The sequence below is a fragment of the Thalassophryne amazonica genome, chromosome 4 (genome assembly GCF_902500255.1).
Source record: "Thalassophryne amazonica chromosome 4, fThaAma1.1, whole genome shotgun sequence".
NCBI lineage: Eukaryota > Metazoa > Chordata > Actinopteri > Batrachoidiformes > Batrachoididae > Thalassophryne > Thalassophryne amazonica.
In genome coordinates this window covers 82975502-82994062 of record NC_047106.1, presented here as the reverse complement: position 1 = coordinate 82994062, position 18561 = coordinate 82975502, and the positions used below count along the sequence as shown (strand labels likewise).

General features: G+C 45.4%; 1 protein-coding gene across 1 annotated transcript in view; it reads right to left on the bottom strand.

Moving 5' to 3' along the window:
• Positions 1 to 17369, bottom strand: part of LOC117509209 (transmembrane protein 120A-like) — a 47565-nt gene extending 30196 nt beyond the window's left edge. The window contains exons 1-7 of the mRNA XM_034168935.1: positions 17140 to 17369; positions 16898 to 17016; positions 16625 to 16741; positions 16457 to 16516; positions 14795 to 14890; positions 14605 to 14694; positions 3368 to 3433 (exon numbers count right to left, since the gene is read on the bottom strand). Of these exons, the coding sequence (XP_034024826.1) occupies positions 3368 to 3433; positions 14605 to 14694; positions 14795 to 14890; positions 16457 to 16516; positions 16625 to 16741; positions 16898 to 17016; positions 17140 to 17232 (641 nt within the window). The 5' untranslated portion in view covers positions 17233 to 17369. The remainder of the gene's footprint in view (positions 1 to 3367; positions 3434 to 14604; positions 14695 to 14794; positions 14891 to 16456; positions 16517 to 16624; positions 16742 to 16897; positions 17017 to 17139) is intronic.
• Between the last annotated feature and the right edge of the window lie 1192 nt (positions 17370 to 18561).

The following is an 18561-nucleotide window of genomic DNA, read 5'->3' as shown; positions in this document are numbered from 1 at the left end:
GGGCCAATTTTTAGGGTGACCGTTCGGTCGGCTGACACCGGTGTAAATGGAGCATTCGCGACTAAAATGACCGAGTGAGGTTATTTATGACCCCATCGACTTTATATTGGAATCTAATATATAAGGCTGACCGCGCACGCGTGCATGTGTGTGTGTGTGTTCACTATGCACACCCACAGTAATGAAGCAATCAAAAGGGAGGTCACTGGGGCCCTTAAGTTGAAAGCGTATGTGCACGAACACACAAACACACTGTCAGCCTTATATATTAGATCACAAACCCGCTCATTGGTGCCCTTATTTTCACAGTTCACATGGTACTCAGGTCAGGTAGCAAGCATTGCACTTTACATACTACGTAGTATCAGCTAACTAGGGTGCACTTTAATTACAATCCAAACAGGCCAGCTTGCGCCACATACGATTTAAGGCACAGCTTTTCAGTTAAAATGTACCTGCTGTGTACAGCATGCCAGAGCATTGCAGTGATATGACATGCTGTCACCTTTTATCATCATTCACTTAAGTCTCATGAATGTCACAAATTGCTCTATGAAAATGAATGATGACAGCATACACACAATGCAATGCAACTTACTACACCTTAACTAGAGTGACATGAAATATACAAGGACGTGGCTAAAATTCTTCTCTATTACCCGTGCATAGAACGGGTAACTCAGCTAGTACTTCTATATTAATGATTGTTTTAGGGTTCTTCATATTTATTTCACTCTCTAATATATTTGTCCATCATGGGAGGTGATGGTCTACTGGAGAAGTGTTGGGCTTGAGACCGAAGGATCCTCGGTTCAAATCCCAGCCTGACTGGAAAATCACTAAGGGCCCTTGGGCAAGGTCCTTAAAGACTGAAAGATGGCGGCGCACGTAGTTGCAGTGGCTCGGTGCTCTCAGTTTAGCAGCAGTTTTCTTTTGTTTTTGTGTGTTTTTGTTTACGTTTTTGCACACTCTGTGCTCAATTAAAGTATGGACGAACCAAACTACTTGAAATCAGAGCTCAGCACCAGTACTCTCCTCCATAAAAATGAGGATTTTATTCCTCTGGAGATTCAACATCAGTGAGACCGCGACGGCATGGTCACTATTCCCCTGCTAAGACACTGGAGGGGGCGTAGAGACTGCAAACAAAAGTGGGGGAAACATGGTGGCCTGAAAGTTAGGCTAAAGCATAACCCACACAGACCAGCCGTACCGAGTCTCTTCCTCGCCAACTCCCGGTCTCTCATCAACAAGTTGAATGAACTGAGGCTCAGGATTACATCCCAAAGAACAACAGCTGTGTGACAATGATCACAGAGACCTGGCTGGACGGCACTGTCCCAGATATGGCTATATAGCTAGCGAAGCACTCCATTTATCGAGCGGATTGAACGCCCGCGTCCGGTAACACAAAAGGGGGTGGGTGGGGGGGTGTTTACATTCACAATAACTGGTGCAGGGCTACAGAAATTCTTGGGTGGGCGGCTCTCCAGATTGGAGTACTTAGCTGTAAAATGCAGGCCGTTCTACACGCCATGTGAGTTTTCTGCTATTCTCATCACTGTTGTTTACATACCACCACATGCTAATGCTAGCATAGCCCTGGAGGAGCTGCACAGCGCCATCAACACCCAGATGAATGCTCACCCTGAGGCTGCAGTGATAGTAGCAGGAGACTTTAACAACAAAGCCCTGAGGACAGTATTGCCCAAATTTTACAAGAACATTAAATTCCAGTCAGAGAAAACAACCTATTGGATCAAGTCTACACCAACATCTCTGGAGCCTACAAAGCTCCAGCTTCTGTTTGCCCCGCTCCCCTCAGGGAAACGATTCCGCAACATAAAAACCCGGACAAGCAGACTGAGAAACAGCTTTTTCCCCAGAGCTGTAACCTCCATCACCCCCCCCCCCCCCCCCCCCCCCACACACACACACACACATCACTCTCATACTCAGGGTTGGGTAGGATTACTTTGAAATGTAATCCAAAAGTAATCACATTACAAGTAATCTAAATGTATGTACATACTCGTACATCCATGTAATCCACATGTTTCTTTCAAGTAATCTTACCCAACCTTGCTCATACTCCACAGCTTCAGCTACAGACTGAGCCACAGACTGTTGTTCCTTCTGGGTTTTAAACAGCCATGGGCAGGTGCATTTTCTACATCTCAGTTTACACTGCAAATAATATGTTCATTGTTGTCTTATGCCACCTTATTGCTCTTATATTTTATCTTTATTTATTCTATTTTTATATTAATAATTTGCTGTTACTTGTCACCAACGAAGTTTCGCTGTTATTACAATGACAATATAGTCTCTCTTATCTCTTATCTTAAAAACTCTGGAGTCTTGCTATTCTTGGGCGTTTTTGACTACTTTTGGTGTTACCTTCATAATTTACCTTAAAAAAACTGTTTATCTGGCCTTGTTTGGTGTAATTGTTTTCCAGCACAACCTCACCTGTGTGACTTTACAGTTTTTCTTTCATTCTGACATACTGCATTAAAACAGTGACCCTAAATTCACACCCAAAACCTAAAATTTGAATCAAAAAGTAAATATATAATGTCAAATTATAATGATTAGAGTTGGCAAATTACAATACCATCTGAAGCTATAATGTCAGAAAATCTCATAGCTCTTCCAGGGGTCATAAGTGACCCTGCAGAAGTTTGGATATACTTGCCACAGGGATCGGCCGATCCTTGCAAAATTCTATGAACACATGCAGGACAAATAGACTGACAAATTCATTGTAGAAAACTTTTTTCCAATTAAAATTAGAAAAATGGTGCGCAAAAATATGTGCTCGGGGTCATGAATGACTCCACTCGGTCAGTTGAGAGTTAAACGAACACATCGACGTTTTCATTTCACTGAACCAATTCACAAATCTGAGTTTGCTTGATGATAACTCATGAAATTTTGTTGAGATTTCAGAATTCATTATGTTAAGTGGAAAATTAAAGAAATTTAAGTTAATTAAGTAATTAAGTAAATTAAAGAAACACGCTGCTATGGCATTGATTGTATCATTTTTACAGTGTAGAATTTTGCATTTGTGTTGATTTTTTAAACCCATAAATTGTTGATGTCTGCCTTATAATTCTGTGATAGACTGGCGTCCTGCCTCATTCCCTGTCACTCCTGAGATAGGCTTTATCCACAGGTAAAGAACTGTTCAAAGAAATCACTGAAACCTCAGTAGTCCCATGAATTCCCGCGTATGTATGTAAATTTCAGATCATAACTGTAGATGAGCAGATTAAGAAATAGCACCAATTTCAAATCTCTTGATCACAACCACTGTGATTTGCTTTCAGTCCAGTTGAAGTTTAGCCGTGTCTGTACTCACCATGTCAGCATTACGCCAGACAAAAAAGCTGCGATGTAGTGATGGAAAACCCACCAGCCTTTGATTCTGTAATGAAAAATAGATTTAAAGGGATATTAGATTAGTTTAGCTGGATAGGTGATAAAATGACTTCTTTCTCATTGGTTTTAAAACATTGTAAAAGGGTCAGTGTGACAGGAAACACGTTTGTGGTAGAGCTTTTCAAGAAACCACCACAAATCACTTCACATCAGCACAAGAAAACAATAAAAAAAACTATTTTCAAATCACAACCTTTAAGATACGGTCACGTTAGCTCCAAGCAACAGCAAGTGTCAGAGGCAAAGCAGCAACTTGCCATTCATTTTCAATAAGAGTGGGTGTTTGCAACAGCAAGAGGACAATGGTTGCACTGCCGCCAGCTAGGTGGAGCCAAAAGAGAACAGAAGTCTTAAGCAAATACTGTGCGACGCGACATGGCAACTACCAATCCGAGGGAACAGGCAGTGTTACATCAGCTGGTTGTTCGCTTCCTAAAAGTGTATCCAAGATGGCAGAAAACTCTCGAAAACAGCTGTGTTTCTGTATAAATCTAATCTGTTTCTCATATATTTTGTAACAGATAGTGAGAAATAAACATTTCTAATCTAAAAACATTACTGTAACACCTCTGAAGTGATTTGCAAGACGTTGTTGTGTGGGCCGCTGAAGAAGAGGTACTGCTGGCCCACCACCACAAGTCGGCGCCCTGCTTGGAGTGCGGGCTTCAAGCATGAGAGGGCGCCGAGACAGAGAGTGACAGCTGTCACTCATTTACACCAGCTGTCACAAATCACCAGTGTCCCTACAAAAGCCGGATTATTACTCCACCTCCTCGCCGAGAAATCAGCTACCGTCTAAGGTAACCTTCTCTGCTGAATTATCGTTGTATCTAACATTGTTCTGTGTGCAGCCGTGTTCCTGCGGGTTCTGTCAGAAGTGGATTGGCGGATAGTGGGAGGGCGACGTTCTTCGCCTCTCACTCCATCCAGGGACGAGACTAACAGGAGCTGCACGGGTGAAATTGTTTCTGGAGGTGGAGGTTTTCCCTCCTTGAAGATCTGTAGGTGAAGGAGTACTGGGTGTGTGGATACACACTCACCATTGACTGTTTTTCATCTTCTGCCAGCAGTACCAGGGTCTGCAACAGAAGACGGTGACCACCTGGGGACTCAGGACTTGGCGGCTCCGGTGTTCTTCAGGCCGTTGGTGGTGGAAGCTGTGTGGATCCCGGCTCTTTGATCGCCAGAGGTCTCCTATCTTCGAGCCTGCCCGCACGTCACCTTGTGTTTAATTGGCATTGTATCTTTGTCTGTATCCAGTTGTGCGTTTCACAACATTAAATTGTTACTCTTTGTCTTATCCATTGTCCGTTCATTTGCGCCCCCTGTTGTGGGTCCGTGTTACGACACCTTCCCAACAGGATTTCTCGGCCATTCGTCATGGATCCCGAGGGGCCTCAACCACAGCTTGAACAGCCAATGGGAGAACAAGGAGCGCAGGCGTCAGCAGGAGGCGTGGTAAGTGATCTGCAGCAAATCCTTACCGCTTTCACCGCTCAGTTAAATCTGGTAGCTGAGCAGAATGCAGTCCTCAATCGGAGGGTGGAGGCTCTCACCGCCAGAGTGGAAGCGCGCGACTCAAGCGCTGCTGCAGTGACTCCTCCTGCTGGCTCTGGGCCACAGACAGACGTTCCACTGGCCGTTCAACAAACCCCCCCACCATCCCCTGAAGCTTACATAAGCCCTCCAGAACCGTACGGAGGCTGTGTCGAAACGTGCGCAGACTTCTTAATGCAGTGTTCGCTCATTTTTGCACAGCGTCCAGTTATGTACGCATCAGATGCCAGCCGGGTGGCTTATGTGATTAATTTGCTTCGAGGTGAGGCACGCGCCTGGGCTACGGCGCTTTGGGAACAGAATTCATGGCTCCTGACGTCATACGCTGGGTTTGTACGGGAATTCAAACAGGTGTTTGATCATCCCAACAGAGGCGAGACCGCCTCGAGCGTGCTGCTGTCAATGAGACAGGGACGCCGGAGCGCAGCTGATTATGCAGTCGACTTCCACATCGCGGCTGCGAGGTCCGGCTGGAATAATGTTGCGCTCCGCACCGCCTTCATAAACGGACTGTCTCCGGTCCTGAAGGAGCATCTGCTGGCTAAGGAGGAACCGCAAGATTTCGACGGGCTTATCAATTTGGTTATACGCTTAGACAACCGGTTGAATGAACACCGTCGGGAGCAGGCCGGGGGGCGTGGTCGGGCTGAAGCCGTCCCTCTTTCCTCCGGGTCCGAAAGGGTGTCGTCGTCCCCACGTTCCACTGCCAGAGGGCTCCGTGTGGCAACAGCTCCCCCTGCTGACGAAGCTATGGACACGAGCAGGGCCAAATTAAAATCAAATATCAGACAAAGGAGACTGGCCCGTGGGGAGTGTTTTTTCTGTGGCTCTTGTGAGCACAGGTTAAAAGACTGCCCCAAACGATCAAACTCCAACGCCCATCCTTAGGAACTGGGTTAAGGGTGGGCCATAATATGTACACGGGGAAAACCCATAAATCAGCACGAATCCCAGTAACAATCCCGAGTGGGGATTTAACCCTTCACGCCCCAGCACTGGTAGACACGGGGTCAGAAGGGAATCTGCTGGATAGCAGATGGGCCAGGGAAGTAGGGCTTCCTCTGGTGGCTCTGCCTTCACCATTGAAGGTGCGAGCACTAGATGGCACTCTACTCCCGTTAATTACACATCAGACACAGCCCGTGACCTTGGTTGTGTCTGGGAATCACAGGGAGGAGATCGTGTTTTTTGTGACACCTTCTACCTCCCGAATGATTCTGGGATTTCCATGGATGGTGAAGCACAATCCCCGGATTGATTGGCCATCTGGGGTGGTGACGCAGTGGAGCGAAACCTGCCACCGGGAGTGTCTTGGATCCTCGGTTCCACCCGGAATCACAGCTAAAGAGGAGGTCAAAGTTCCCCCCAATCTGACGGCGGTGCCCGAGGTGTACCACGATCTTGCTGACGTCTTCAGCAAAGATCTGGCACTCGCTCTTCCCCCGCACCGACCGTACGATTGTGCCATCGATTTGATCCCGGGCGCTGAGTACCCGTCCAGTAGATTGTACAACCTCTCACGTCCGGAACGCGAATCGATGGAGACCTACATCCGGGACTCCTTAGCCGCCGGCTTGATTCGGAACTCCACCTCCCCGATGGGTGCGGGTTTCTTTTTTGTGGGTAAAAAAGACGGCGGACTCTGTCCATGCATTGACTGCAGAGGGCTGAACGAGATTACGGTTCGCAATCGATACCCATTGCCCCTGTTGGATTCGGTGTTCACGCCCCTGCATGGAGCCAAAATGTTCACCAAACTAGATCTTAGGAATGCGTACCACCTGGTTCGGATCCGGAAGGGAGACGAATGGAAGACGGCATTTAACACCCCGTTAGGTCATTTTGAGTACCTGGTCATGCTGTTCGGCCTCACTAATGCCCCCGCGACGTTCCAAGCATTGGTTAATGACGTCTTGCGGGACTTCCTGCACCGGTTTGTCTTCGTATATCTGGATGATATACTCATCTTTTCTCCGGACCCTGAGACTCATGTCCAGCATGTACGTCAGGTCCTGCAGCGGTTACTAGAAAACCGGTTGTTTGTGAAGGGCGAGAAGTGTGAGTTCCACCGCACTTCTTTGCCCTTCCTGGGGTTCATCATCTCCTCCAACTCCGTCGCCCCGGATCCGGCCAAGGTTGTGGCGGTGAGAGATTGGCCCCAACCAACAAGCCGTAGGAAGCTGCAACAGTTCCTCGGCTTTGCAAATTTCTGCCGGAGGTTAATTAAGGTTACAGTCAGGTTGTTAGCCCCCTGACTGCCCTGACCTCCACTAAAGTCCCCTTCACCTGGTCGGATCGGTGCGAAGCCACGTTTAGGGAGTTGAAACGCCGGTTTTCGTCTGCACCAGTTCTGGTGCAGCCTGATCCTACTCGCCAGTTCATAGTGGAGGTGGACGCCTCTGACTCAGGGATAGGAGCCGTTCTGTCCCAGAGCAGGGAGTCCAACAAGGTTCTCCATCCATGTGCCTACTTTTCCCGCAGGTTGACCCCCGCTGAACGTAACTATGACATGGGCAATCGGGAACTCCTCGCGGTGAAGGAGGCTCTTGAAGAGTGGAGACACCTGTTGGAGGGAGCTACGGTGCCTTTCACGGTTTTCACGGACCATCGGAACCTGGAGTACATCCGGACCGCCAAGCGGCTGAACCCCAGGCAAGCCCACTGGTCCCTGTTCTTCGGACGCTTTGACTTCCGGATCACCTACCATCCGGGACTAGGAACCAACGATCTGACACACTGTCCCAGGTGCACGAAGAGGAAGCCAAGGCCGAGTTGTCAGACCCCATCGAGACCATCGTTCCCGAGTCCACTGTCGTGGCCACCCTCACATGGGACGTGGAGAAGACCGTCCGGGAGGCCCTGGCAAGGAACCCGGACCCGGGGAACGGTCCTAAGAACAGACTCTACGTCCCACCAGAAGCCAGGGCTGCTGTCTTGGACTTCTGCCCCGGAGTGCGTAGGACCATGGCAGTGGTCCAGCAGCGCTTCTGGTGGGCGTCACTGGAAGCCGACGTCCGGGACTATGTCCAGGCCTGTACCACCTGTGCTAGGGGCAAGGCGGATCATCATAAGATCAGGGGCCTCCTCCAGCCCCTGCCTGTGCCTCATCGCCCCTGGTCTCACATCGGCCTGGACTTAGTCACAGGCCTCCCGCCGTCCCAGGGCAACACCGTCATCCTCACGATAGTGGACCGGTTCTCCAAGGCGGCCCACTTCGTGGCCCTCCCGAAGCTCCCGACGGCCCAGGAGACAGCAGACCTCCTGGTCCACCACGTCGTGCGTCTGCATGGGATACCATCGGACATCGTTTTGGATCGTGGTCCCCAGTTCTCCTCGCAGGTCTGGAGGAGTTTTTGTAAGGAACTGGGGGCCACCGTGAGTCTCTCGTCCGGGTATCACCCACAGACGAACGGCCAGGCAGAGCGGGCGAACCAGGAGTTGGAACAGGCCCTCCGCTGCGTAACCTCCACGCATCCGGCGGCTTGGAGTGACCATCTGGCCTGGATCGAGTACGCCCACAATAGCCAAGTCTCATCTGCTACCGGCCTCTCCCCTTTTGAGGCGTGTTTGGGGTATCAGCCCCCATTGTTCCCACTTGTGGAGGGAGAGGTCGGGGTCCCCTCGGTCCAGGCCCACCTGCGGAGGTGCTGCCGGGTGTGGCGGACCGCTCGTTCTGCCCTGTTGCAGGCCCGGACGAGGGCTAAGGCCCATGCAGATCGCCGGCGTTCCCCGGCCCCTACATACCAGCCTGGGCAGGAGGTGTGCTTGTCAACTAAGGACATCCCACTGCAGGTTGAATCACAGAAACTCAAAGACCGGTTCATCGGACCTTTTCCTATAATCAAGATCCTCAGCCCGGCCGCAGTGAAGCTGAAACTCCCAGCTTCACTGCGGATTCACCCAGTGTTTCATGTCTCCAGATTAAAACCATACCACGCCTCACCACTCTGCACTCCTGGACCCGTACCACCTCCTGCCCGTATCATCAACGAGGAGCCGACATGGACTGTTCGTCGGCTCCTGGACGTCTGTCGGAAGGGCCGGGGTTTTCAATATCTGGTGGACTGGGAGGGGTACGGACCCGAAGAACGCTCCTGGGTGAAGAGGAGCTTCATCCTGGACCCGGCCCTTCTGGCCGATTTCTACCGCCGACACCCGGACAAGCCTGGTCGGGCGCCAGGAGGCGCCCGTTGAGGGGGGGGGTCCTGTTGTGTGGGCTGCTGAAGAGGAGGTACTGCTGGCCCACCACCACCAGTCGGCGCCCTGCTTGGAGTGCAGGCTTCAAGCATGAGAGGGCGCCGAGACAGAGAGTGACAGCTGTCACTCATTTACACCAGCTGTCACCAATCACCAGCGTCCCTACAAAAGCCGGATTATTACTCCACCTCCTCGCCGAGAAATCAGCTACCGTCTAAGGCAGGGGTGGGCATCGAGGGCCGAGACACTGCAGCTTTCCATGCAACCATTCACCTCAGCAGGTGGGTTGCTGATGAGCTTCTCCTCTGAACATAAACACCTGGTTGTCAATGAAATCACCTGCTGAGACACCTGATCATTAATGAAATCACCTGCTGAGGTGACTGGTTGCACAGAAAACCTGCAGTGTCTCGGCCCTTTATGGCACATGATTGCCCACCCCTGGTCTAAGGTAACCTTCTCTGCTGAATTATCGTTGTATCTAACATTGTTCTGTGTGCAGCCGTGTTCCCGCGGGTTCTGTCAGAAGCTGGATTGGCGGATAGTGGGAGGGCGACGTTCTTCGCCTCTTACTCCATCCAGGGACGAGACTAACAGGAGCTGCACGGGTGAAATTGTTTCTGGAGGTGGAGGTTTTCCCTCCTTGAAGATCTGTAGGTGAAGGAGTACTGGGTGTGTGGATACACACTCACCATTGACTGTTTTTCATCTTCTGCCAGCAGTACCAGGGTCTGCAACAGAAGACGGTGACCACCTGGGGACTAAGGACTTGGCGGCTCCGGTGTTCTTCAGGCCGTTGGTGGTGGAAGCTGTGTGGGTCCCGGCTCTTTGATCGCCAGAGGTCTCCTATCTTCGAGCCTGCCCGCACGTCACCTTGTGTTTAATTGGCATTGTATCTTTGTCTGTATCCAGTTGTGCGTTTCACAACATTAAATTGTTACTCTTTGTCTTATCCATTGTCCGTTCATTTGCGCCCCCTGTTGTGGGTCCGTGTTACGACACCTTCCCAACAGACGTCTTATGAAGATGTAGTGTGAACGCCTTGGGAAAGCCCATCAAGTGACAAAAACATGTCATTTGTAGCTAATGTGACCGTAGCATCACAAGTAATAAGATGCAAAATCAGGCTCAAAACCTATAGCCTAGGGTCGTTTTTTCAGAATAGAAAGAGACTAAAGTGTCCCTTTATCCCAGAACTCATCCCAGTACATTTCACTTTCTAATTTGTGGATCAAAATATTACTAGATTAGATTTAATTTAGCAGGTATTGTAGTGCATTAGGAGCTGGTCTACAAATATGTTAACCTGGGTTCCAATCCCATGGTACATGTCTGTATAATTGGACAAGAAGACACATAATGTGCATTGTCTCAATCCACACAGCTGTAAATGGAAATTGGTCCTGGCTTGACTAAGTCTGGGTCTAAAGTTTTTCCAGTATCTTAGAAAATTGTGACATTAGAGACACAGGGCTGTAGTTAGTAAAAAGATGCTTGCTCCCAGATTTAAATAAATGTATCACTTTTGCCACTTTCATACCGTTAGGAACAATTCCAGTTTGAAATGATTTATTAAAAATATATGATAATGGTTTGCGATTTCAGTAATTATTTGCTTTACTAAGGACAAATGTACCTCATTATGATCCATTGACTTTTTACTTTTACATGTACTAACTACATTAATAACTTCCCTTTCATCTACTGGGCCAAGAAACATTGTGTGCGGATTCCTGGCAATTAATTAATCCTCAAATTGTTTGTCAAAGGAGACGACATGCATGGATTAGTGAATCCCTTTATCTTATCGATTTCACTTGGGGTCACCACAGCAGATCTGTATGCTGATTTGGCACATTTTACGTTGAATGCCCTTCCTAACACAACTCGATGTTGGAGAATGAGCAAGGAGGGTTTGAACTGGGAACTTTCCGCACTGGAAACATGTGCACTTAACCTCTTGGGCACCACCCTTGCCTGCGACATGCATGGATTACTTGGACTTAATCATTTATTATTGCATTTGCTTCTACACACATTTCACATGCAATGTCAATATAATGCACATCTGAGCAAATACATGTGGATTTTGACTGTTCTTTATCTTAGATAGTTGTATTGCAAACAATTAATGAGGCCAAATTTGATCACTCAGGACACATAGTTGTATGCAAAGGTTTGGGCACCCCTGATAATTTTCATGATTTTCCTTTATAAATCACTGGTTGTCTGTATCAGAAATTTCAGTTAAATATATCATATAGCAGACAAACACACTGATATTTGAGAAGTGAAATGAAGTTTCTAGTATTTGTAGAAAGTGTGAGACAATTATTTAAACAAAATTGGGCAGGTGCATTAATTTGGACACCCTTGTCATTTTATTGATTTGAATACATTTAGCACTAATTATTGGTTCCATCATGTTGTGTGGCTGTGTGGCCAGTGCAGGTACTGGAATCTTGTTAAAGTTGAAGGTCACATGGATTGCAGTCAATATCAGCAGATTCTTGAGAACAATGTTCAAGAATCAGTGACAAAGCAGACGTTGCACCGGGGCTGGATCTTTCAACATGACAGTGACCCTAAGCCACTGCTCAAAATCTACTAAGGCATTCATGGAGAGGAACAAGTACAATGTTCTGGAATGGCCATCTCAGTCCCCAGACCTGAATATTATTGAAAATCTGTGGTGTGATTTTAAGCGGGCTGTCCATGCTCAGAAACCAACAAACCTGACTGAACTGGAGATGTTTTGTACAGAAAAATGGCCCAAAATACCTTCAACCAGAATCCAGACTCTCATTGGAAGCTATAGGAAGTGTTTAGAGGCTGTTATTTCTGCAAAAGGAGGATCTACTAAATATTGATGTATTTTTTCTGCTGGGGTGCCCAATTTTATGCACCTGTCTAACTTTGTTTAATTATTGCACACTTTCTGTAAATCCTATAAGCTTCATTTCACTTGTCAAATATCACAGTGTTTGTCTTCTATATGATATATTTAACTGAAATTGCTGATCCAAACAACCAGTGATTTATAAAGGAAAATCATGGACATCATGAGGGGTGCCCAAACTTTTGCATACAACTGTAAGAGAATGAAAAAGACACATTAAAATATCAATATACATTTATCCTCTTAACTGTCTTGATCAGTTGTTCCCAAAGTGGGCTGTGGCAAGGCAAATAAATTAGATTTGTTGCAAACAGTTTGTTGCTATATCTATCTATCTATCTATCTATCTATCTATCTATCTATCTATCTATCTATCTATCTATCTATCTATCTATCTATCTATCTATCTATCTATCTATCTATCTATCTATCTATCTATCTATCTATCTATCTATCTATCTATCTATCTATCTATCTATCTATCTATATATACGAGGTCTCTTAGATAATAAACTGACCCTTTTATTATTTTTTTTAACTATATGGATTTGAATGACATGCGATTACACCAATCATGCTTGAACCCTCGTGCGCATGCGTGAGTTTTTTCACGCGTGTCGGTGACGTCATTTCCCTGTGGGCAGGCCTTGAGTGAGATGTGGTCCCGCCCTCTCGGCTGAATTCCTTTGTTTCACACGCTGCTCGAGACGGCGCGCGTTGCTTTATCAAAATTTTTTCTGGACCTGTGAGGAATATCCGAGTGGACACTATTCGAGAAATTAAGCTGGTTTTCTGTGAAAAGTTTAACGGCTGATGAGAGATTATGGGGTGTTTCTGTCGGTGTAAGGACTTCCCACGGAGCGGGACGTCCTGCAGCACTTCCAGGCGCTGTCGTCGGCCTGTTTCGAGCTGAAAACATCCTAATTTAAGGCTTAATTCACCCAGGACATCGTGAGAGAACAGAGAAGATTCAGAAGAGGCCGGCATGAGGAATTTATGCGGACATTCCACTGTTTAAGGACATTTTTTTAATGAAAGACGTACGCGCAAATTCGCTGAGTCGTTCCGTGACGACTCGACAAATCTGTGTGCGCCGCGACAGGAAAAACACCTCCGTGTTGAAAACCATTTGTAGAATTCAGGCGGCTTTTAATGGCTTTCAACAAGTGAGTAACTGAGAAATTGTTTAACAGCTTGGGCATGTTCCAACTTGCCCGTTAAGATTTCCAACGGAGGTGTTTTTCCTGCCGCGACCCCCCGCGGTCGGGTCCAGCCCGACATGCGACTCTGCCCGCATGTTCTTTCATTACAAAATGACCGTTAACAATGGAATGTCCGAATAAACTCCTCATTCCGACTTCTTCTGAAAGTTCTCTGTTCTCTGACGACTTACTGCGTCAACAGAGCCTGAAATGTGGAAGTTTTCAACTTGAAACGGCAAGACGCTGCCGCCTCGAAGCGCAGATCGCCGTCAGGCGCCGTGGACCGTCCTTAAAGCGACACTACCAGACCAAAATCTCTCATCAGCCGTTAAAATTTTTACCGAAAACCAGCTGAATTTATTGAATGGTGTCCACTCAGTTGTGCCTTACAGCTTTGAAAAATTTTTTATCAAACAAAGCAACAGTCTCTGAGCCATTCCTAAACAATGAAAAAAATCGACGAGCGGGTGGACGACTCCTCACTCAAAGACTGCCCACAGGCGAATGACGTAACCGACAGGCGTGAAAAACTCTTGCATGCCCACGAGGGTTCAAGCATGTCTGATGTAATCACATGTGATTCAAATCCATATGGTTTTTGAAAAAAATAATAAGGTCGGATACTTTTCTAATAGACCTCGTATATATATATATATATATATATATATATATATGGGTGATTCTTAGACTACGGGCACTTATGTCCTTTGATCATATTGTATGAAAAACAGAAAAAAGGGGACATTTCACACTTTTATAGTTATCTTTACAATGAAAGTGTGTTAAGAAATTTGCTCTAGTAGTCTATGATGACTTTTTCACCTTTTTTCAGCATCATTATATGCAAATATTACCATTTTGTGCTTGTCCCACACCCAGACTTTTGATTTTCAATGATAAAAATGAATGGTAAAGAAACGTTTTTTTCTAATGTTTTAAAATATCTCAGAATAAAATATCAGTAAAATAATCAAAACATAATTGGGGTATTCAATGTCATACAACTGTTGTAGTTGTCCCACACTATTGCCGTAATTTCCACCACAACACTGTAATGTCTCTAAGCAGTTTGTATGAAAGATTGTTTGGGTAGTTTCTATGGAGATAAACAGTGACATCAGAGGACATGTATATAGCGCCAAATCACAACAAACAGTTGCCCCAAGGCGCTTATATTGTAAGGCAATGGTGTGGTGGAAATTACATTTACAAGGCCAATAGTGCCCGTAGTTAAAGAATCACCCATATATATATATACAAGCTTTAGTTATGATTTTTGACAAGAACACTGGTTGCACTAACCTGGAGCCGTTGGCGATAAGGATACTTTCTCTGATAGTTAATGTGCAATAGTACCAGACCAGCAAGAAATTGAGGATGGCATCAAGAAATCTACATCCAGGAACATACATGTTGCATTTAGATGCACAGTGCATCATGCACATCCAGATGGTGACATTGACAACAGCAATAGTAATCATCAGACACTCACCTATAGCTCACAAAGAAATAGCACATGAAGGACAACAGCAGCAGTATCATTGCGAGGCACAGCTTGAACTCCTCATAGTCATCTTTGTAGCTAAATCTGTCAAGGATGCCATAATGTACCAAAAGTTAGGTGCTTTTCTGAGATTTGGTCTTTGCTACCCTGACTCACAGAAATAAGGGCTTATGAATATATTTATATAGCTTTAAAAAAAAAGAAAAAAAAAGAAAAATTGTAAATATGGAATCATGCTTAACTGCATGGTGATGATTTTTAGCAGCTGGCACAGATCAGCTAATCAGCAAACAGCTAATTAGCGAAGCTAAAGTTTTCATTATTGGATCAGCTATTCGGCTAACACAGTAAACCATTCAAGGACCAATTATTTATTCATTCTCTAAACACGCTTAGTCCAATTAGGCCCCATTCACACTGGGGTTGGCAATCTGGCTGGATTCCTTTGCTTGGTAGCCCGATCGTATTCAGACCTGTTCTTCAAATCCAGCTCATCCTACACGTGTCCAAACTCAATCCGGCTCAACCCAAAAGAGATATGTCTGGAAGTGAGAATACGAGTCTGTGTATGTTTGGATCTGGACATAAAAGTGTATGTGATCTGGATGTGTGTGTTTGCTTTCCTCACGGGCGCAGGGACGTAGTGAGGAAGTTTGATGTCATGATCCCCAAGGTAGCCAGATGGTGAACACATTTGCACTCAGATCTGGCTCAACCCATTCACCCTATTGATGTTTCAAATCCCGCAAAATCTGGGAGAGGTCGCTGCGCTGTGAGATCTCAGTAACATTGAGAACTGCATTGAGACGCTCTGATTGGGCTGCACACAGACAACACCATTAACATTGCAACATAAAACTATTTTTATATTGTGCCTAAAACTCTCACGAATATTTTCTCTGGGTTTTTAGACATTGTTATTGCGTATGTTTTATGTAAACATGGGAGAATCACAGTCTGTCTCTCCGTTATTTTCAATGGGAGCTGCTGTGAGCTACATTCGCTTCCTGATCATGTCGTTCTGGGGGAAAGTGAAGTTTGCTCTTTAATGTCTTGATTATTGTTCTTTACAACACTGTTTGTCCTCTTTGTTCCAGACTAATATATATAATATGTCTGAAATTCGGTTCGCGTTTATTAAATTCCACGCAGATTAAACGTAACAGACACGGATTATTTGTTATAATTGTTTTAGCAAGTTTTCAGGGTATCATGCAGCAGTCTCTCATTAACGTGATGAAAAGCATAAAAACTCTGACTCTGGCACGGAAGGGATTATGGGATACGTCAATAGGGCGAATGTCCAAGAGGTAGGTTGAGCCGGATAGAAAACAGTGTCCCTCGCAAACTGATTTGCGCTGTTCATATTCAGAAAAAAAAAAAACTGGCTTGAGTCAGCTTCGGCTCGAATAAAAAAAAGGCATTTCAAAATATAGATGTCCATCCATCCTCTGAACGGTCTAGATCATGTATTCCCAAAGTGTGTGTGGGTGTGTGATGTTAATCCTATGGGGAGACAACGGTGGCGCTGTTCGTCCCATCACCACCAGTAGCCATTAGCATTAGCCGTGAGCCATGAATACGTTTTAGGCTAGCTGTGCCAACCACTGATTTTCATCTTGTTTACTCACTTTGACTTTCAGTTCTTACTTTGACTGCTTGCTGAGAAGAGTGACATTTACATTTCCAAGGACAAGACTGAGATAGAGGCTGCAAAATGAAATTATGTTAATTTTCAATTTTTTTTCCAACTATATAGTAATATATGTAATTCATCAAATTGCTAACGTATTGCTATTTGAAAAACAAAGTCATCACCCATTGTTCTTGGGAAGAAAAGCTTCCATTTCAGCAAAAATGTTGGTTCTTATCTTGATTTCTTCTTTTATCTTCTCCAGGGTCTTAGCATCTTGCTCTGATAATCCCTGATTTGATCTGGTAGATGACAGAAGAGCACATAAGTCAACACCAGTGTTCATGATATACTTTGTGTTTACTGGAGCTGAAAAGAGTTGACCTTAGTGTGTGTCAGCTGTGTGCATGAAAGTTTAGGTTTGTGACTAAAAACCTGTGTCAGATTCAGGCACGTACGTGTTGAGTAAGTGAGACATCTCTTTTAGTCTTTTGCGCTGAAGAGAAATGGAGGAAGAGCACTCATTTTGTAGTTTGGAAATTTCATCCAGTTTTTGTAAGTACGTTTTGTGCGCCCCCTGGTTGACCGAACATAATTAATCAAAACTTAGATTGCAAATAATGAATTTGAAATTACATCTTACACCAGAATAAACTGCACAAATGTTGTAATATTGCATGTCCTTGCGTATCTTTCTTACCTGAGTCTTTTGATAGTCTTCTTCCAGACATTTCCACTCATTCTGAACCTCTGTCAAGCCTTGAGACATTTTGTCAAAACTTTTCCATCTCATGAATTTTTGCAGACTGCAACCCCACTCATGCACAGGCTACATTTAACTACCAAAGCTTTAGTCAGAGTTTGAAATATTACTTTTCAGGGTGTGTATCTCATCTGAAAGCACTGTTTATTGCAGAAGGTGAACTTTGACCAGTACAAATGTTCAACATTTTGACATGGACATTGTTCTGCAGGACAATGTCTGTGATAAACATTCACAGTTGCAGTTAAAACTGATATGTTGCAATTCACGCCAACACACCAACCAAATCTTTGTCTCCGCTTCCAGTGACTCATTCACCTTGATGTTGCTGTTGTGCATATTAACATTTTATAAGATCTATGCATGATGTCACATACACGCCTGGCCTTAGCAGCATTCAGTGGTACCTGGAAATGTTGTTGTTACCTCTGCCAATGAAGTTGGTTATGTTTTTGTCCCTGTTTGTTTGTCTGTTTGTGAACAGCATGGAGCTCACAATTTTTCATATATCGTTTTGAATTTTTTTCCTTTTTTTTAACTGAAGATTCATATCCTGATAGACAAGAACTGATTCAATTTTCAAGGTCATAGGTCAAAGAGCAAAGTAAAAAAAAATCATGGAAAAATCCCTATCTTTAACATTGAATAAATAGACTGCATTTATATAATGCGTTTCCATCTGAATCAGAAGCTCAAAGCACTTTACAATTATGCCTCACATTCAGCCATTCACACACCGATGCCAGGACCAACTGGAGATTAAGGACCTTGCCCAAGGGCCTTTTGTGATTTTCCGGTCAGGCTGATTAACTGATTCTATCTGCTCAAAGTGATGTTAATCAGTGAAATCACCTGGTGGAGTGGGTGGTTCCAAAGGAAACCTGCACCCTCTCGGCCCTTTCTGTTATGAGTTGAATACCCCTACACTAGACCATCACCTCCCCTCAAGTAGGGGATTGCCTATTGGGGTGAATATTGTGGGGACCTTGTGTGCCCCGTGGCCGCTACGGTAACCATGAAAGCCCGACAGGAACCCCGAACACAAGACAGCTAACTAAGCTCTGGTGAAACAAGAAGTCCTCAGGCGGTTGAGCAAGCATTTCAAAAATTCATAACTGTCAAAATTATCAAATTTCTTTCATATTTACAAGTGTTATGTAGGATGGTATCCTATAGGGCTCCGTCACACATAGTGTGAAGTTTGGATGAAGTGCTCACTTAGTACGCATGACGCAGGAATTGTGTGCAAAACCATGTAATGTTGTCCCTGCCTCCAATGCCTCGTACACCTGTTGCTACAACTATTTGTGTACACAAGCGCCTGAAAGACAAAGTGTGCACTGTGTGAACCCATCGCAC